General features: G+C 36.5%; 1 protein-coding gene across 1 annotated transcript in view; it reads left to right on the top strand.

The window, feature by feature from the left end:
• EYS (eyes shut homolog) overlaps positions 1-22,483 on the top strand; it is a 765,693-nt gene that overhangs the window by 657,937 nt on the left and 85,273 nt on the right. The window contains exon 42 of the mRNA XM_072926499.1: positions 2,929-3,149. Within this exon, the coding sequence (XP_072782600.1) occupies positions 2,929-3,149 (221 nt within the window). The remainder of the gene's footprint in view (positions 1-2,928; positions 3,150-22,483) is intronic.

Here is a 22,483-nt window from a genome sequence, read left to right as displayed (position 1 = left end):
TGTTATGAGAGTTGAAAAAAACATATATTAGCCATGTCATTTACCTAAGGCCAAGGGGTTATTAGAAATAATTCAGATATTATTAAGCAGTAATTCTAGTTACTTTTTAGTTACAAGCCACACTGCCTACTGGAGGACAGTTATGAATCACCAGTGATTTAATTTGATGTCAGTATTTTTGCTAGGATTTGGCTTCTGTATATTATTGTAAAAATATCTGTCTCCATTTTGAAACTGGTATCAGAAGACTCATTCTGCATGGAGAAGAGGCCAGCGCTCCCAAATCTTGACTTTTTTCAGTTATTCTTTGTCTTAATTTTATTTCCTTTGCTATGCATTCTCTCATTGCAAGATTATTTCTGCATGAAACATTTTTAAATGTTTGTAGACAAGAATTTGAACTGTGATTGACAGCTTGCTTTATAAGTTTGTTCACAAGAAGACAGGTCAGTTATCTGTAGAGATGCTAATCTTGATGTGTATCTCATAGTAGGCACTGCTGGTTTGTAACAGAATTTCTTCCCTTGTGCGGTATGTAGTATGAATGTCAAGTCCTCATAACTGACTATTACACTTTACAGATCTCCCAGAACCTCTATTTGCAAAGCACACAATCAAAGAAAGAAAAAAAAAAAGACATTTCTTATCTCTAAGAGGACTAATGAATATCTTCCCATTATTGCCCAAGATAATCCTTTTACCACTCAGGCTCAAAGTGAAGAAGGATGTTTTCAAATTAGGATTTGAAAAGTTAAACATGACTATTACATAAGTTATTGATATAACGCTATATTAGGCCTTTTATGTTATTAACAAGACTTACAGGAATTCTTTCTTTGTGCCTGCTTTAAAATATATTCTGCTTAGGTCAGTTAAATTCAGAACAGGACCTTTATAGAAAGAATGTGCATTATGATGTAGTAACATGAGCTTGAACATCAAATACTGACGTTCCCGCCCTCACACCCCCCGAATAATCAGGCTAGCCCAGAGATCCAAGGCTTTGAGGGGAGGAATATCAGGAGATGATAAAGATTTCCAAAAGAGGCTCTTACCCTGAGATTGTTGGTTCATCTCTCTTTATTCTGTGATGTCCATGTGGAGAGCGGGGCAAAAGAGGATGAACAGGAAATGTCAGGGGTCTATATAGGCTTTGGACAGGGTGGGCTTCTCTGGCTGTCCACCAGCCCCGCTGGGGCAGGAAGGAGGGGTCCAGGGTTATCTTGATCAGAGTCACAGGGTCCCAGGGAAGGGGGCATAGAGTGCCCATGAGCTCACTGTAACAAAACACATTATGATAAAATCCAGTGATGCTAGAAATTGAGCAAAGCCTACTGAACTTGTTCTGTGATACACTGGATCTGCCCCCAAGGTTAGTGCTTTTGTAAAATAAGCCAAATAATAAAGGAGATTGTGCTGCCAGCAGTGTTAAAAACACCGTTCTTAATCACAGACACTTTATAATGCAGTCCAATGCTTTGCTTAAATCTTGAAAGAGATTCACAAGCAGAGAGAAAATGTTTGCAAACACTACTTACAAATCCTGTCTATCACTGAGGTGTTTCATAGCTTTGTTTGAAAGGGGATAAAGTCAAGTGATCTGAAATGAATTCAACAAGTGCAGAGCCAATGCTTTTGAATTCCTTTAGTATGGAAAATCTGATTTAATTTTATCCATGCTCTAAAAGAAGTAGGTGTTTTTCTTTTTCCTTTCAGAATTAAAGACTAAATAGAAGAATATCTGTCAGTATTCACATTCATTATATCACAAAATTTCACTTGAAATTGCCAGCAACATATCTTCAGGACTGCCAAAAGTAATACTGGAAACAGCAAAGCAAAAATCATATGGATGTGTGAACTCCAGATAAATCAATGGGATGTTTTCCTCCTGTTTCTACCTCTTTACAGGTGTCTGAATCTGATAGTGAAGGGCCTCTTCACTATAAGTAACCACCTCACATGTTTTACATATGCTGTGATAATTTCTGATTCCATTGGTTTATTCCTTCTTAACTTGAGTGGGCTAGGTGCCACCCTCTTTCTGGACTAATGGTATTGTACAAATAAATGCATCATTGTGTAATACAAGTATATATTTTTTTTAATTCCTAAGAATTGGCAGGCACTTAGCAAATGAACTTAGGAATGATGAAATCCCGTGTCAGAATTCCATAAACTCAGGAATTTGCTTGAGGAGTGGAATTCAGAGTGTTAAATGAGTCATAGATCATTTATTTGTGATGATTAAGGGCTTGAATCCTAGGTCAGGCAAGAGAGGAATTACCATAGCGAGTTCTAATATGATTTGGTCAGACTCTGTATGAAAAAGTTGGGATTGTTTCTTTGCACCCTTATAAGGATGTTCTAGGCTTGTGGAAATTTGAAAATTTCCTTTTTTTTTTCTCCCTTGGGCTTCAGTATAGCAGTCTGTTTTCTGTGACTCATTAAAAATATTAAAATATTTTTCTGTATGCCACTTATCTTGGGATCCCATAGGTCCCAAGTCCTAAAGGAAATGTCTTCAAGTCTATAGCTTCTCCTGTGTTCCTGCACCAAACTTCAGCGGTGAATGTCCAACTCATCATATAGGATGAGGGAACCTATGTAAAAAATTTACCATGTTCTCTGTGGTTAAGATTGGGAGTTCCAATTTGTTCCAAGGGATGTATGTTGTATTATTTATTTGAAAATATGAAAACACATTATACCACCCTCTTTGTAAGGATTATTAAAAAAAAAAAAAAGAAAGAGAACATTTTTTTTAAAGAATTGCTTCAGAAAGTATCACAGTTTTTGGCCATCTTCAAGTCATGATTATTTCCTTTATCAGTATTATTTCCTTTATCAGTATCTATTATTCTTTCATTGTTTACAACAACATCACAAATCACATTTTTTCTGATGAGTCTCTTTTTGTTTCTGCAGATCAACTTTGGATCAATCTTCCTTGGAAAGGTTCCTGTTCATGAGGAGGTTAATCGATGTGCTGGGAAGATATATGGCTATAAAGGATGCATTAGGGACTTTCAAGTTAACCACAAAGAGTTGTTCATCATAGATGAGGCTCTTGAAGGAAGGAATGTTGAGAACTGCAATGTTCCAATATGTGGTTATCATCCATGTCACAATGGTGGGACCTGCATTAGGTAAGACGTATTTCTTTACCCATTTTATCATTCATTCTTGATGAAAAATTACTATAATTTTCTCTGTAATGAAATAATCACCAATCTTTGTCCTGATAATTTCAAATAGAAAATGTGACATCTACATGCCAGCCAGAGAAATGTTACACTTTATTTGCTTGCATGAAAAGTGATAAAAATATAATGACATTGTCCACACAGGATATATATTTTGTTGAAGCCAGAATTCCATTGCAAACAACCAACCAGATCAGTACTGCTACTAAATCTGAACCTTTCTATAGACATTTTGGACAGAAGGCACATAAAAGGTGTGCCTCTTTTTCCTAACAACTCGGTATCTTACTCCGTCATGTACCTTCACACATCTTCATAGTGTGTGCAGATGTTCATCATCATGCTATGGAAACACTAACAAGTGACTTTCTTGTTCACCTTCGGCATATGTGAAAAGATATTGTCAAAGAACCTTTGAAAGCTAAGGTGCATCTTGCTGAAAGAGGAAATGGAGTCTGAAAGAGACATGAGTTAAAAGAACAGAGGGTGGTGGTTCAGTTGAATGATGGTTCAGTAGGAGCACAGTAACTTAATAAGCCATAGAAACTTGATCATTAGCTAAGGAACTCAGCATTTAGAGACACATTTCTGTTTAGAAATGATAGAATTTGTGAAGTATCTGCCAAATTTAAAAAAAATAATTATACTTCATTTCAAGGCAAATCCTGAACATAACAGTTTAAAGTTCTTTTGATGTTCTGGGCTGCTATGTGTTTCTTAGATTGAGGAGATCTTGAATAAATTTTTGAGGGACTTCTCTGCCTCTCTTGATTGATATGAACACATGAAGAACACGAAAGAGGTATTTGATCTCTAAGTCTTGTTTGACTAGAGCACAAATGAAAGCAAGGCAGTTTTATGAAAACACTCAATTTGCCTACCAGTCTGCTGAAACTGAGTGTGTACTTTGGAGCAATGAATTTGTTTTTTCTCTGTTGGTCTTCACTGTATCTCTGCCATTCTACTGCTTGGCCTGTCAGCTGCCATTATGGAATACTGTTTCATTTGAATTTGTGTCCTGAATAATTCATGAGGATTTGATTTGTTTCCTGACTTTCTGTCTTCCAGCTGCTGGCCTGGGCCCTTTTCAGAAATGTTTTTGTTTTGAAATAGGTCACTTCTCTTCTGCCCAGAGGCATCATGGAAGACTGGGCATGTGCAAAACAGGGATAAATGGCTGTGCAGTAACACAGTTTTCATGATTTTCTACAACGGACAACTGATTTTCAGGGATCACCTCCTCCAAACCCAAGAATGATGCATTCTAATAAGCAGAAAATCAACAGTCAGCAAGCCTGAATAGATTAATAAGATGCTTCTGACAAAACTCAAACATTAGAAGGAAGTAAAAAAGAGATAGGAGCATGGCCAGGTGATCTGGGCAGAGTACAGAGAAAAAATCCAGCTCCAGAGATATGGAACAAGCCAAAGCCCATCTGGAGATTAGTCTGGCAGAGATGTGCAGGGCAAAACCAAAGGCTTCTACAAAGATATCAACAGCAAAAGGAAGACCTAGGAAAATGTAGGGTTGCCGCCGAATGGGGAAAAATTCTGGTGACAAAGGATTCAGGAAAGACTGAAGTGCCTTCTTTGCCTTAGTATTTATGGATAACTGGGCTCCAGAAATCCTATTCCTCTCCTGCAGGTGAAAGTCTGAAGAAAGGAAGATTCACACCTGGTGGATGAGAATCAGATTAGAGAGTTTTTAAATCAACTGGACATATATCCATAGGACCTGATGGGATTCACACATGAGAGTGATGAAGGAACAATCTGATGTCATAACAAGATTTTTTTGCCAGATTTCAATTACACTGCTTAATGGCAAAAATTAAAAGAAAAAGTATATTTTTCATTGCATTTAATTCTTCAGGTTCTTTGCAACTAGTTAGTGGGTTTGCTTCTGAGAGACCGTGAAGTATTACATAGCAAATATCTCTGCCATGTTTTTTTAAGGAAGACTGGAGTTTATCAAGTCATATTGCTGAGTATAGACAGATGTGTTTTTTAAGAAACATTTTTTGCAATCATTCTTAAAAGAAATTAATTCACCTTTTCTCATCATTACAGTAAAAAAATAGTACTGTAGTGTTCAACCTATTAATTACAATGATAATGCAAAAGAAATTTATTTGAAAGGAAAAAAAATTCTTTGCAATTTTAGTAGAAGAAGACAGGGATTAGAATTTACCTAGTTTTCAGATGCAAAATTTCGGGGTGCAGCTGAGCCTATGTTCTGGTCATTGGTTATATCAGGTGCTTCCCTGATGTTTGTCAGGGCAGGACTTCTCACCAGGCAGGGCATCAGGACAGACCCAGTCCTTGGGCATCGGGGCTATCCCTGGGTATCGTGACATGCTGAGGCAGGACTGGGACATCCATCCACTGGTAGGGGATTAGGATCAAGCTTAGAAAGGGGAACAAGGGCCAGACACAGCTCTAAATTTTCTAGGCAGGGCAATGGTGACAGAAAAACAGAGCTTGAGCATGTGTAATGGTGGCTTGGGAAGGCAGATGATGTAACTCCACATGTGCCCCACTTCCTCTTTCTTACCCCCTGTTTGATACCCTGAGCATGATGGTCTGGGGTATTACTTGTGTCAGCTGGGGTCAGCTGTCCTGGCTGTGTCCCCTTCCAACTCTTGTGCTGCCCCAGCCTGTGCACTGGTGGGGTGGTGTGAGGAGCAGAAAGGCTTTGACGGTGTTATCAACCCAGTGTTCAGCACAAATGTAAAACACAGCCCCACGCCAGCCAGCTAATGTGTAGATTATTAACTCTATCCCAGCCAAAGCCTGCACAATAGAAAAAAAATCATTGGTTTCAGAAGTATTAAAACATATGGTGCATCAGATGAATATTTCAGTAGAAATCTAAATTTTTAATTTTTTACATAGTCATTACGTATCAGATTAAAGACCAACACAGTCTAGCTATGCAAATGATCTACTCCTTTAAAAAACAGTTTTTCAAGTTCCCTAGCTCTTTTACAGCACTTTAACGTATGTTAAGGTAGAATTCCAGATTAATTTCAGAGGGGGAAAAATGTCAACTATTCCATAAATTTAAGAGTTTGATGCCATATAGTTCTATGGAATTCAAAGCTCAGTGGATTTGGATGTGTTTGAAATGGGCTTGGAATGATTAACCTAGGAAGCTCTTAATATTCTGTGTGGCCCCCTGATCATATAAGCCAGATGTTGCAAACCAAGCTTAGTGTTAATTAAAAAGACACATCTGTGTGTGGGAAATAAACTCACAAAATTACCTCACCAACGATTTGACAATTATGTCAGCCACTACACTAGTAGCAGTTGATTAATGCATTTCTTTTAAATTTTATAAAGACCAAAAAATGTAAACATACACAATCTTAACTTTTATAGTGTAGAATACAATCTCAAAGTTGATTGCTTCCACAAACAATCATGTTTGCAGTGTCTCAAACTATTCTCACAGTGATTATTCGTGCTGTTGCTATTCCTCATGTATTGATGCAGCAGATGGGTCCATTAATGTTAATCAATTAACCAAGACTAAAAAATCAAACTCAATTAGCAATAAATTTCAATAGAGAGACACTTATCTTCTGATTTTGACTGCCATGTATGCTGTAATCAGCACAAATATACAATGAATTTAAATTTTCAATGTTCATCTCCTGACAATATAAGAGATACCTTCCTAGACATGTAGGTCTCATTTGAATAGTACCTTTTTAGCTATAAATAGAAAAATACACATTTTAAAACGTACTTCAGAATTTGTGTGTTTTCTGCATTCTGGGAAATCATGCAATTCCTATTTAGCCTTTAAGAACAATGAAAATTTTCATCCAAACTCTTTTCTAAAGTTCATCTGATAACATTTGGAATATATTTTAGAAAAAAAATAGAGAATGAGTTCAAGGTTAGGTTAGAATGAATTCAAGGTTAGGTAAATACAGGATAATTTCATGGTTGAACTTGGTTAAGTGATAGAGTATCTTATGAAGTAAATGCTGAGGAGACCAGATGAAATAAATTAACAAATTTTGTGATGTCCTTTTAGTATATATCATTAATATTAATTCAACAGTAGAAAGAGTAATTTTGAATGGGAATTTTTAGGAGAAAAAAGAAAGACCTTTAACTGTAGACCTTGGAAATGTTCTAAAACATTCTTTTCAAAATTTTTTACATCTCCTTTTTCATTACAAAGGCTACTCTTGGTGATCCTTTCCCAGCCCTGTGCCAAAAATGCACTTATGCTTGCTTGTGTCCATAACCAAAAACTGTATGTTACGGTAAGTTTCAGCTGAAAGGATTAATCTAAAGATAGGCTTGTATGCCTTTATTAATTATTTTCTCACATTTTTATCACAGGGCTACAGTCTGATTCCAGCTTGAAAAATCTGGGGTTTGTGTTTTTTGACCTAAAGATATAATTGTTACCCTAGAATACTCAGATTCCTTCAAACTAGGGAACACTGAAACATTTCTCCAAAACTAGCAAGAGTGTGGCAGGTCAAATTTTTAGAATTGCTCATGGATTTTCTCTCACTGCTTTAGATGTAGGTGTTTTGGGGTAAGAAAAGTACCAGCTAGTCATAAATAACAGAATTTATCAAGAAATTCCATATTAAGAAATATTTTATAGATGTATTTTGTAGACTAAGACTCAGGCCAACATATTACCTAGAACATCAGTTTTTTAGGGTTTTTACCAATCTAAATCCTAGATAACATCCATATTAAGTTCAGAATTAATACTTTAAGTTCTACCGTATTCCGGTTTTGCAAAAAGATAAACCAAAGGGACTAAAATTCATCTTAGTTGATCTTCAAGTGAAGAAAGTTTCCAGACGGGACTTGTTTACCCTCACAACTTTTCAGAAATTGCAACAAATGCACTTATGCATGCTGATTCATATGAAGAAGATAATCTGCTTCCTTTTAAAGAGGTGTTTTTTAGGGAGATATCTCAATATCAAAGATGCTCACATTTTACAACTCCAGAAATGGATGTAGTGATGGTGATGATGGTGATGATGATAATTCATGCTTACACATACCATTATTTAGGAAGACTACCTGGGAGACTTGATGTTTTGGGGTCCTGCTCTTTTTATGAGATTAGAAATTATAGGGGTGTTTGGTACTTATGAAAGAGATTCACATTTGGAAATCTATTGTTTTTTTTCTATTACTTACTTCAAATTTGGTTTTGCAGATAAAAATAATTAATTTAAATTTATTTCCAAACTGTTTCCTTTTTTCTTTGGAAAAATTAATGCCATTCTAATTAAGAAAAAAAATAGTATTGAGGACGCTTAAAGATAATTCCATAATGACCAAAAATCCTGTTGGATGTGTGTTTGTTGCATCATATTCTCACAAGAAAGTCAAATAGGCAAAAAAAAAAAAAAAATTTCTTGTTTTCCTAACACTAAGTGTTAATAGATAGAGAATTCATTTACCTTGGCTGATCTTTCTGGTAGAAGGAATTAATTTAGCTTATGTCCCATATAAAACCTCTGCACAATTTTTTTCTGGATAAAATCTACATTTCTCCTACATTAGTTTTTATTAAATAAGAACAGGAAACTAAAATGTAATGCCTTCTAGCCATTGAAGTTTAGACAGTAAATTGTTCTAATCTATAATTTTGTTAGGGTATCTGTTTCAAGACTGAAATAATTTAATAAGATGTGTTTCACTTTGTGCATCAGGAATAGATTCCCATTTTATCATATTTGATTTCTTGGGCATTGTATTCCTCAGATTATAGTAGTATGGAGGAAAGATTTGACAAAGAAATCAAAGCCATATTCCATTAAGCTGACCACATTTTTTAATGTTTTAGATTTTGAACAAAACATCTGTAAGACCTCAGGAAATTTTATGATGACAATGTATAAGAACACAGCAAAATATAAAATCATAAATTTTGTTGAATATACTAGTATTGAACTGTTATCCTTTTCAAATAAGCATTTTTAAAATATGGAACTTCTTTACTAGTGATTAAAATGAGGTAGTCTCTTCAGAATTTGTTTGCTTCAGAACATAATTTTATCTTAGAAATATTGCTGCAATAACAAATTCTGGCAATTGAAAAATAATACAAACAAGGAAGTTAGAAAAAGAGATATTCAAACCATAAAGCATTCTGCTTTTAATTTAGGTGGTATTATAGTGATTTTGTTAAAAATGTTTGTGGGAAAATCAATTTTTTATGTTCTCGGATCCACAGATATAGTATCCGATTAGTGTGAAAAGCAGCACACTGAAAATAGCACACATAAGAAAATCAAGAATCAAAAATATATAGGGCTTCAAATTCCTGACTCTTTAGATAATGTGCAGGCTATGCACAAAATTTTTTACACATCATGTTATATATCATCTCTATTGAATTTTACTTAAATCAGAGAAGCTACCATTGCTAAAATTTTAGTGGGGGTATTGAAATACCAGTAAATGCCATTATTATACCAGTCATCTTGGAATGTTTTGGATGAATGCCTAGAAATTCTTTGTAGCATTATTTCTGTGAATTACAGCACAACCAAATCAGCATTTCTGATAGCTTTAATTCCAAAAGGGATATCTAGTTTTAATCTTTAAAATACAACATAGCAGCAAAATTAATGGAATACTTTTCCAGGGTTAGTGAGAAGTTTAAGCATAAGTAGAAATACTCAAAACACTATTCATATAAATTTCTCTAATTGGAGAAGTAGTGTGCAGATTCTTAGGAAGAATTTCATTTCACTATGAATCCTGATAAATAGTAGAGCTCAGACTGTTTGCTATAAGGTGTGTCATGTAGTATGTGTATGAAAACTAACTAAAGTGTCATATTCATTGTACTAATGATTTTCCAAAATTCCACATAGATAGTCCTTTCAGCATAAGTTTTTCTGAGAACCCAATTCTCAGAGAGCGGTGAGAGACTGAGTTACACCCAGTTGTCAGCCAGTCACTAGTGAGGTTCCCCAAGACTCAGTGTTGTGTCCAGTCCTGTTTAATATCTGTATTGATGATCTGGATGAGGGAATGGTGTGCACCCTCAGTAAATTCACAGTCAGCTTCAAGCTGGGTGGGAGTGTTGATCTGCTGAAGTCAGAAAAGATGTGCGGCCACACCTGGACGGGCTGGATCCATCAGCCGAGGCAAATTTTGTGAGGTTCAATAACACCAAGAGTCAGGTCCAATACTTGGATCACAACAGCCCCATGCAGAGCTCCAGGCCTGGAGCATAATGGATGGAAAGCTGCCCAGAAGAGGGATGCCTGGAAATACTGGTCGACAGCAGCTGAACATGAGAAAATGTGTGCCCAGGTGGCCAAGAGGGCCAATGGCATCTTGGCCAGTACCAGCAATAGTGTGGCCAGCAGGACCAGGGCAGGGATTGTCTCTCTGTCCTCACCAGGGCAGTGATTGCCTCTCTGGCCAATGGCATCTTGGCCAGTACCAGCAATAGTGTGGCCAGCAGGACCAGGGCAGGGATTGTCTCTCTGTCCTCAGTATTGGTGAAGCCACACCTTGAATCCTGTATGCATTTTTGAGCCCTCTTTATGAGATAGACCCTGAGGTGCTGGAATGTGTCCAGAGAAGGACAGTGGAGGTGAAGTGTTGTCCAGCCTGGAGAAAATTAGTCTTGGTGGGAACTTTATTGCTCTGTAGAACAACCTGAAAGTAGGTTGTAACAAGGTGAGTGTTTCCCCTCTTCTCCCAGTTAATAAGTATCAGAACTAGAGGAAATGGCCTCAGGTTGCAGCAGGGGAGATTTAGGTTGGATATTAAGGGAAAAAAATTAAGCAAAAAGTTTATATATTGAAACACACTGTCCAGGAAAGTGGTCAAACCACTAGATAATCTGCAGTATCTGTAATACATGTCAGAACATTTCTTCCTTTGCTGCTGACCTAACATGCACACCTACTTACTAGTTATAGATTTCTACACTTCAAGTACTGAAAATTACACATGGGGAACCACTAGTGTAGTTGATGGAGTTGAATGGGTTAGAACTGAAACCTTTTGGGAGCTTATCATTGAAAGAAAGCAAGGAGGCTTATCAGAGGTCACATAACAGAACAGGTTTTGATTGTGCTTTAGTGAAGCATTCTTTGCCTTTGGTATCTTGTTAGCTTTGAGGAACATGCTTAGTATTCAAACAGAAATTGAGAAGTCTAGATATGAACTATCATCTTGATAATCTTGATATAGAAGGTTATCATGACACCAGAATTGGTTTTGTACTTTATTTCTTTCTCAGAAAGCACTTACTTAAGTTTGCCTTTTAGAAATATAAGAAATGGTTTGTTTGGTTTGGTTTTTTTTAATGGGAAACCATGGTTTTTTGGATTTAATAAAACAAGCCAACTTTGTGATCATCTGAAAAGACAAATATAAATATTGGTACCATGATAGTCACAAGAATTTCATGCTCCATGCGTATAATGAATTTAGATTAGGTGTAATTTAAGTAGCCAAACCTAGCTAAAAGACAGCTTTTAGGAAGCAGAAAGACAGAATTAGAGGAGACATTCTGCCAAAAGATCCATAAGTGTCCAGCTGACTATTCAAAGGTAAATGTAACCCCACTAGTAAATCACCTTTTTCTCAGAGCCCATTGGAATGGGCCAATACCCACGGTGAATATACTGTCTTCCTCCTTCTGGCTTCAGTTATATCAGGTTATATATTAGTCTTGCATGTTGTGAAGAAGGGACTTTTTTTTTTTTCTTATGGGAAGACTTATTGAAGTTGTGTAATACTCTGAAGTGAAGGGTAGCATAGAAGATCAATATGTTATTTTATTCTCAAAACATACAGAGATTTAAGAATTACCTGGAGTCTTGCTAGAAAATTAGTACATCCCTCTTCAGGAAAGACTGTCTTAGATAAAAAAAAATATGTATGAAACAATCACTTTTGAAGACTGGTTTTCTGAAATCTGTATCTTTGGAAATATGAAGGTGAAAGGAACCTAGAACCAAAAAAATCCTTTTGTCCTTTACCAGGACCTCTCTCAGGTTATTTCACAGTAGAAGAGGTCAGAACAAGGCCTGGGTCATTAGTTTCCTCCATAATTAGTGGAGACGTCTAGCATTGTTCTGGAGTAGTTGTGGAACAATAAAAATCACTACACCACTGCACCTGGAAAGCTGATTTCATTACCATGATGATAATATGGGATATATATTTCATATATATGATGTCATTGTCATATGAGTTTTTAGACATCCTGCTCATGTCTGTACCTAGAACACTTGAGTATATGTTAACACGTAGAGTACTTTAATGGATACTTTGCTTTGTTCTGTACCAAAAAGGACACGTATGTGCTAGCAGGTTTTCACATTCATGAATATGTTGTAATAGACATGAAATCAGGTTCTCAAAAAATTCCAGTGGGAGTAAGCACCTCAGGAATCCCAGATGGAAGACAGTTACTCAGAGGCGGAAGTTTTGTTTTAAATAGTTATTGAAACTGCCAGTCAAAAGGGATCCACTGGCAAGCTGGCCCAGTCCAATGGCTGGGGTGTGATGGTGAATCATCAGTCTGGAGAGATAGCAGACACCTTCTTCACTGATCTGGTACTGGGTCTCTGCACTGGTCAGATCAAAACTGGTGTCCCACGACCTTCCGAGCGTCTGGCCAAGTACAACCAGCTGCTGGGAATTGAGGAGGAGCTCAGCAGCAAGTTCCTACCTTGCTGGCAGGAACATTCAGGAACCCTCATGTGAACTAAGTCCCCTCTGTTCTGGTTCAGCACTCGTCATCAACTTAGACCACAATTATAGATCACTTCAATGATGGTTATTTACATTAGAGTTCTCTTTCTACATTCCCCAGAAAATTTTCTCAGGATTGCAGAGGGATGTGTAAGCCTTCAGTTTCAGAAGCTCTGGTCATGACATCACTTTTCTGTTTCCAAACAGACTTTGAAGTTACTGATAGAATGTGAAATTTTATTATTGAGTCACCATGTCATGAGCTTGCTGTAATCAAGAGGAATTTGTGAAGTGTGTGATATATATCTGTATGAAAACATAGATACAAACACATGTGGATATGTATGCACTCAAACAAACTATATGCTGACTATAGCTATGCTGTATGCATTGTTCCATTCTCCAAAATCTTCCCGTCCTCATTGTACTTTTGGGTTTTGCAATATTTTTTTGGTGAGGGTGTTAAGGGTGATTTTTAAAATTTCATATCTCACCCCAATTGCAAACACAAGGACACTGAAAAAATAGGTAAAATCTCAAAAAGACACATGAACTGGAGTACATTGGGAGTGAATTCTATCAATTAAATATAAATGAACAGAATTTGTTCAAGATGCGGGAGTGCTGTCCTGTAAATAAAATTATTTTTTTTTTACTTTCTCAGTGACAATCTTAGCACTTAGAATCATTGAATAATTTAGGTTGGAAAAGACCTCCAATATGATCTAGTCCAACCTTTGACCAATATCCACCTCGTCAACTAGATCATAGAATTAAGTGCCATCTGCATTTATTTCCTGAACACTGATAGAGGTAATGACTCTACCACTTCCCTGGGCTGTCTATTCCAGTGCTTAACCACCTTTCTATTCAGTGAAGAAGATCTTCCTGAGGTCCAACTTGAACCTCCCCTGACCTCCCCTGGCTTAAGGCCTTCTCATCTTGTCTTGTCACTTGCGACCTGTAAGATGAGCCCGACCCTGACCTGACCACAGCCTCCTTTAGGGAGTTGCTGGGAGGAATAAGGTTTCCCTGAGCCTCCATTTCTCCAGGATAAGCAACCCCAGCTACCACAGCTGCTCTTCCTGTGATTTACTCTCTAGACCAATTCTTCACCAACTCAGTTGTCCTTCTGTGGACTTACTCCAGCACCTCAATGTCCTTCTTGTATAGAGGGAGGGTCCCAGAACTGAGCAGAGCACTCAAGGTGCAGCCTCACCAGTGCCAAGTACAGGGGGACAATCACTGTCCTGGTCCTGGTGGCCACATTGTTGCTGATCCAGATCAGGATGCTATTGACCCTTTTGGCCACCTGGGCACACTGCTGGCTCCTGTTCACAGCTTTAATTTAATTTTTATTTCTTCTGGATTATTCATATCATGGGGTCTGGAAAAGACAAAGGAAAATACACAGAAATAAGCTAAAGTATGGTATATCATCAATAACAGAGATGTTCAATCTAAATTCTTCACAGCGAGAGGGTCTGAGCTACAAATGGTTAGTATTTTGAGCACAAGCCTTAAAATAAAGCATGAAGACTATTACCTGTAGGCTGGATAATATCCATTAGTTATTCTTTTTTGCAGTAGAACATAATGTGTTAGTATAGCATGATTGTATTTCAGTTGTCAGATTTGCCCAATAATTCATTCATTATTCCAGAAATAGTGCATTATATTTCTAGGTTGGAACCTAAGCATGGTAGTTCATTAACCCAGACTTAAGCACTTTCCTGGATACCTTCGGGGATTAATTATGGACATCACATCTTAGCAAAATATTCAGAGATTGATTTAAGTCTCAAAATTCACACTAAGCTCATTTTCATCATGTTATCATTTTGTGCAAGCCAGATTTGTTTTTCTTGCATTCATTAGTATTCAGGATATTGTTACATGGATCAGCGTCACTACCTGGAAAAAAATACTAATGTAGTGAAGAGAACAAATTGTTTAGAAAAACCTAGGGTAAATTGAACTGAAAATCATTTGCAGTTAAGAACCATTAAAAAATAAATTGTGTATTGTAAAGGAGATTACCTTTTTTAAACTCTTTTTAGCTTTTCCTCAAGTAGATTTCAGGGAGAAATTAAAGTGAAAATTTGCCAAATGGTTGGAATCTCCTTCAGGCACGCATTTCATAAGGTGGTTTTACTCCAAATTTTATGATACATTTAGAGCTGTTAATTTAATAAATTATTTTTTCTTCTCAGGTTATGCCTAATACAAATGTATTCTCCTATTAGCCAAAAAATGGTATTAAGCAACAACAACAACAACAAATCTTCCCTGGTGATTAATACCAAGCCTGTAAATTAGACAGAAGGTCTAAATGCCCCCACTCCCCAGCTTGGAGAATACACAGAAAAAGAGTTACAAGCCATTTCCTTTTCCTGATGCTTTCTCTAGGTTTCTGATTCAGTCAGTACAATTCTTATACTCTCATCTTCCCCAGAGTGAAATTTGCCTACTTAAGATTCACTTAAACCGTGAAGCACAGTTGAAGTGGGACATGAGGCACAGTAAACAGCCCGTTGCTTTGTCACTATTTCAGGGATGATAGAGCCAGAATGCAACATATAAATATGCAGTAAGGTAAAAGTAGCCACTCACATTTAAAATCCTGCTGCAGTCTTTAAGTATCACTACTATTTCTCTGCTTTAAAGTGCAATGAGTTGGACAAACTGTTTCACAGATACCTATTTAATTGTTAGGCATTAAAAGTATTTGAGTGGACAAACATTTTCAACATTGAAATGTAACTTTAGTATGTATGCTTAAACTGCAGTGAAAAAGACAAAGCAATCAGAAGTTTATTTCACTAGCTTTACAAGTGTTGAGATTCAGCATCCAGATTTATAAGGTGGTAGTTATGCCAGCTCAAAATTCAAGGCTGAATTCTAACATTGGTTTTCAGCTTCAGCAAATGCTCTCTGGGTCCTGCTGTGTTTCACTTAATAGCAAGGATGAGTGAATTCCGTCTGTAGGAGAGCATGTTTTACATAGAAGCTACTGCAAGGCAACAGTCAATACTGAGATGGAGCAGGATTCAATATGTGGACACTTTTTATTTATGGACAGTTGCTTGTTTGTGCTCAATCAAAATTTTAAAGCTAGGATGGTGATTTAAGAGCAGATATAGAGTTATAACACTCAGTTTTAGAATGAGAGGATGTTTGTTTTTTTACTTTGATAGCAAAATGATGTGATCTAATATGAACAAGATACCATTTGTGGTTAGGAACTAATCTTGCTAGGTGCAGAATATGTAAAAAATGGTAATTTAAATGGATATAAATTTTTTATCTACTTACTAATATAGTTAAACCATCAATTTGAGTAGTATCAAAACCAGTTGGGTATTATTATAGCTTTATAATATGTATATAGGAGAAAATATGTTTATAAGGTGTATTCATGGGCAAATTATTATATAGGCATATATATTGATTTTTTTCATCAGTATGTTTTTGCCCATATTTTTGAATGGGCTATTTTTTAGTATGAAATGGACAGTTCCTAATTCCTAAATGTTTAAATCGGCAAGTATTTTCAGTAAGCTAGACTGGATGATATGTGTTTTTAGTAACTTGGGCAACATACATGTATTTCTCATATCCTTGACACTAATTGCATATTTATTTCTATCAAGTTACACTGCAAAGCCAGGTGCACGTGCAATTAGCTTTCCTTAGACCAGAACACCATAACCTGAACCACAAACCCAAAAAAACAGAGCATCACAAGGGCACTCACCACAGAATGCTCCAACTTACAAAAATAAAATTGAATACAAAATGAGAAACATTTTTTATTTTGTGTGTCTAATCTAATCTTTATGCTCTGGAGACATTTGACTATACAATTATACACAAAATTATGTCCAAGACCCTGTGTATGCAAGATAACACTTTTCTCAAAAAAAAAAAAAAAAAAAAAAAACAAAAAACAAAAAAAAAAACTGAAAAAAAACCTAAAAAAAACCCCAACTAACAAAATCTTAAGTAAACGGGTGCTTTATAAACTGCTTTTCTTGCCAGGAAAATCCTGCAATCCTTGGGTGTGAAAAATCCTTATTACCATATTTTGTTCTTTCACCTCTTGAGTGAAACACTGTTCCGTGTCTCTGGGCTGGTTTAGGATGAGAGAGAGAAGAGCTGTGGGCTGCTGCCACCTGCAGCTGGAGCGCCACTGGCTCCCTGCCGGGGAAACGGACCCAGCGCTAAAACCCCTCTGGACAAAAAGCTCACAGACGTGAGCTGAAGGAAGACTCCGCAGAGCTGGTAGTAATTGTGTTTTGCCAGCTCTTTATGGCATTTGAATAAAACTAGGGGTACAGAGAAAGTAAATCCCCCAGTAGCATATTCAAGAAATTTGCTTCTCATAAAAGCATCTTCCTACTGGCAGTAGCTTGCAGAAATAAATTTCATAGAGAGGAGAAAAAAACTCAGCTTCTGACAAACCTTGTGTCAGTTAACATTTGAAACACTCTGAGATTTACCAGAAAGAAAAGAAAAAAAAAATAAAAAAAGAAGAAGAAGAAAGATTTTACTCTCTTGGGGCATATTTAGTCATTGTGATTTGTGTGTTGCAAATATTTTAAGATGCTTAGAATATTGTCCCCTATTACTTCCATCCCTCCTCCCCTTGCATGTATATATCTCTGGCTGTTAAAATGAAAAACACAAAAAAAAAAAAAAAATCACACTCTAGATTAAGACCTCAGGAGAGAAGGAATAATTGTGCCCAGTGGTGTGCCATTTTCTGTGACTGCTCCAACACTTATTGGTCTGAGTTTTATTGCAGTGTTTTTTTAAATAAGAAAATATAGGATTTCTTCCATCTAAACATTATTCTGTTCTGCTTAACCTGGTAAATATTGGCAAGACAAACTCTGTGTGCATGGGAAGGATGGGAAATTGTTGCTTGTTTCCATTCAAGTATATTCTCTTTTTTCACTACTTTTGTGATACCTGAGGGTTTTTCCCTGTGCTCGCCTGATTTCATTTCACTTTCTATGCAACAATGAAGAAGAGTGCTCTATGTGGACCGATCAGGCTATTTCACTCCCGTAAAGGATTTCTTATGCAGATAGTCCCAGTGAGATGTAGCAAATTATGTACTTTAGGAGAAATGCTGTGTTCATGGAAGTATTCTTTCATAGTGAGGTGTGTAAGCACATAGGCAAGAGCCTGCACTGCACTGCGCTGCTACTTTATTTTCATTTGCAGTGCAGAAAACAGACTTAATCTTAATCTTTATAATATTGAAATTAGGCTTCAGACCTGGTTTTCATTTCTGAAAGCAGAATGGGCATAAGAATAAACTGCAGGAACACATTATGTTATTAAAAAAATAAAATCAACATAGTCCAGACATGCTTCATCCTCCAGCCTGCTTTTTGTTTGAGCTAATTTATGCCCGCAATCAGCATTTCTTACCTTTCTTTTAACAGGAATTATGCATTGATATCTGAGTAACAGAGGTCAATATTCTTTCAAGCAGCATCTCCAATTATCTTTGTTGACAGAGGCTGTTAAGAGCATATTCCTCTCCATCTAAATACTCTATTAGTTAATAATTAATAATTAATAACTGCACAATTCTGTGTTTACATATACAGGAGTTTAATCTTTTGATACAGAATTGGGATGTAACACTTCTAGTGGAAAAAGTAGAAAAAATTTCTTCTGGTTTTACATCTGAGATTACACCATTTCAAGGTACTGAGATTTCTTTACCTTATGGGGAGTTACTCTGATTTATACTACTGAAATGAAAATCTAATCAAGCCCCACACCTGGATACATTTGACAATTTTTGTTCACTCAGAATAACTTTGGATTGTATTGAACTGCATTATAGAACTGAACAGAAAACAACAGGAGGGAGATCTGAAAAACAGTGTCTCAATTAGAACCTAGGTAAAGTTCTTAAGGTGTTTTTGCATTGCCACACTTGGCTTGATCATCCTCAGAAATCAATTAAGAACCTGCAGTCAGAATCATGCATAAAAATGTCTTGAACTTTTAAAGTGGTTTCTGTGGATAGAAGGTAAAGAGTTGGGGTAGAGGGGGGTAGCACCAAAACCGCTGCAATCCTGTTGATTAAAAATGTGTCCAAATTTAATTATTCATTTCAGAGAAGTATAGCCTGCTAGATGACAGACAGGGTGGTACAACAGGAGAAGGAAAACAGAGCAATAAAGTACAATTTGACCGTAGGACAGAAATTGCTATGGTTTCACTAGCTTGCTGCTACAGGTATGTGTGTGATACCAGTGGATGTCAACATAGTGAAACCAGGAAAAAGAGAAATCCACTTGCCTCCCACTTCTGGAACAAAGAAAGGGGCAAAACCTGTTCTACCTCTAGTGATGGCAGTCACAGTTAAATGTATGTGCTGCTGAGAAGTCTGAGAATTCATCCTTTGGAAAAAAAATAAGTCTTTCCACCATGAGATGACACCCTTACGGTGGAGTGGCTAAGAGATTCATGCAGGCCTGATGAATAACAGCAGGGATAGGCTGTAAGCTGTAAACTATTATCCAGCCACTTCTGTCACATTTGTCTTTCAATATTTTAGGCATTAAAATGTATCTAATGAAGCTGAAGTACAATGCTTTGATGTTCTCCTTAGAGCCCACTGTTAGCTGAATACATTCTAGCTCATGATTAAGAAATCATGAAATCCAGCATTTTTGTGTTCCAGCTTGAAATGGCTTCTGAATAAGTACAGTGCAAAGAAGGCAATTGCAAATAAACATTCTCAGTTCTCCCTCTTTAGGAATGAACACATAGAGGAGTATAAAATTGGCCTGTTTTCCCAATCTGACTTAATAATTTAATAATGACGATTTAATCAATATTATGTCCCAAAGCCACATCAATATGTACAAGGATCCAGCACCTCAAGGATATGTTACTGAGAAGAGACTTACTTGATTCAATTATTTATAATGATAGTGTGTCAATAATCCTGATTTTTTCATGAATTATTAACATTCTACTTCCTCACTATCTTCCTGCTTTCTGGAATAAGTTAATTATTGCAAAGCTTTCAGCTATTACAGTGATCATTAGCACAGAGAGTTGATACAATGATAGCATTCCTGAAGTGTTACAGCACTCTTCTTAGAATAATTTTCCAATTAAAACATTTAAATATAGGAAGCTAATTTCCTTCCCACTCTGCTTACTTGGGTAAATAAATATATATTAGCAAATTAAATAGTTTTGTTTGGCTTTTATCCTACAGAAACGACAGTGAGGGTTTTTTCTTTCATCGGTGAATATTTTACCTTTTCCTACTAGCAGTCACCATAGCTACTAGCAAATAGCTAGTATTATGTTTGCCTGATTCTCTCTGGTTTGACTACAGTTCTTTTTCAAGGAAAAAAAATAACATGGCTTGATTGTTTTCAGAGAACAGAAATATTATGTAATAACCAATTAGTTCTGTCTGAAAAGTCATAGTCTCTGAAAAAGGGACGGCTCTCCTTTATTCTACAGATAATGTCACTGTGAACCTTTCCATCTGGTTTTAGACACCTGAATGCTTCAAAGACTTTCTCCCATTAAGTGCTTTCATCTATGTTTGACTCAGCTGGAAACAAATTTGCCATAGTACAATATTAATAATTATTCGGATGTCAACATTTGCAATTTTTTCTGTCTCATCTATTTTCTCAATTTAGACAAACTTTAAGTTGTCTCAGACAGTAATTCAGATTCCTTGCTTTCAACAACTTCCTAGCTCCAAGTGGTGTGTAAAATTAGCTGGTACTTTCATTTTGACTTATGGATTTTCTTAAATGCATAAGCACAAAAATCTATGCATGTTCAGAACTATGTAGTCTAAGACGCTAGATGAAGGCTATACTGGCAGTTCTTTTTCTATCTTCAAATTTTCACAGGTATTCTTCACAGAGGAAAGCTGCTTAATTGATGTAGTTTAAATTGAAAAAAAAGTATTTCTTGATTTATAAATGGTGTATAATTATTGATTCAATAATGAAGAGTGACAATAAGTGAACTAAGAATTCAGGATCAGTATCAACAATGCCACCGATAAACAATATCAGACACTGCAGAATGTTAATAAACACCTAAAAATTTCCATGAAACTTTCTATAGTTAATTATATACACCCACACACAGGATGTGCACAACCAGTCCCTCACAGGCAGTGTGGATTTTGCAAATACTGAGAAGGGTGGATGTGCCACATGCAGACCCTCCTGCGGAGATGTGGATACTGAGCATGTCAGGACAAGGGGGAATGACCTTAATCCTCAGTAGAGTATGTTTAGATTACATATTAAAAAAAAATTCTTTATTGTTAGTGTGGTGAGGTCCTGAAACAGAAAGACGGTGGATGTCCCACCCCTGAAAGTCTTCAAGGCTAGGCTGGATGGAGCTCTGGGCAACATGGGCTAGCGAAAGGTTGCTTTAAGGTCCAACCCAGGTCATTCTATTATTCTAAATCTTTCTCTGGTAGTAGTTTTCTGCCAATTTGACTGCTGAACATAGGTGAATTATTTGCTTGGTCTAGCTCTGTAACTTTCAGACCCCTCAAGTCAAAAAAGGGAATTCCCAGATGTTTTGATGGTGTAGTGAGGGAATCAATGTCTTAGCAGGTCATTTGTACCATACAAAACATCATAAACAAGGCATCTTGGTAATATGTAAAGTACTATCAGTTTTAAAGTACTATCTTGCTGATTGGGCAACTATTAAAAAAAAACAACAACAACAAAAAAAGAGTTGCACTTAACAATCAATAGAGCAGCTGCAAAAAATTGCTTATGGGCATTAAAATGAGTATGTATAGGATCAAATTTTATAAAGAAATCTGATCATTAGAGCACATTGTTTAAAAATAACTTTGAAGGAGATTTTAAAAAAGAATTCTGTAGCATCGCATATAGCATTACGGTGTAATAAACTACCACAAGAAGCACCAGAGAAACATTGTCTGACATATCAAATTATGTATGTATAGCTGCAGAAAGCATGGAAAAAATGATAATTTAGCATTTCTAAGACAAATTGTCGCCAAATACACTAGCATAAGCATTATTGTTTAAAGTATCTGTCATATTTGTTTTCCCAATTAGATACATATATAGAGTTCAAAAAGAAAGGTGTCCCATTAACTTGCCCTTGTCTGATATAAATTTCCAGTTCTAGATGAACTCATTCAAATCTCTGACAAATAATGCTGGCAGTGCCTGTTCAAGCTGTCTGTTCTACTTCTGTACTGACTGAAGGACTACATGCCTGCATCTCATCACCCAGTTTGGCATTTTAGTGCAAGACAGGTGGATTTGTATTAAGGCACTGAGCTGTGAAGAGAAGCAACTGAACCATGGTTACCCATTCTGTCCTACAGATTGTCCTAAGGTGGTGTTGCCACCCATAGGGGATGGTACTGACACTGAGGGGTTGAGACTCCTGGCCAATTTGACTGATAATGAAGTACATGAAAGCCAGAGATTAGAGAAGCAGAACAGTAATTTACCTTCCCTTGTAGTTGTTGGGGTTTTTTG

The sequence above is a fragment of the Taeniopygia guttata genome, chromosome 3 (assembly GCF_048771995.1).
Source record: "Taeniopygia guttata chromosome 3, bTaeGut7.mat, whole genome shotgun sequence".
Classification (NCBI taxonomy): Eukaryota; Metazoa; Chordata; class Aves; order Passeriformes; family Estrildidae; genus Taeniopygia; species Taeniopygia guttata.
The sequence above is the reverse complement of the archived record's forward strand: the minus strand, read 5'-3'. Positions and strand labels throughout refer to the sequence as shown.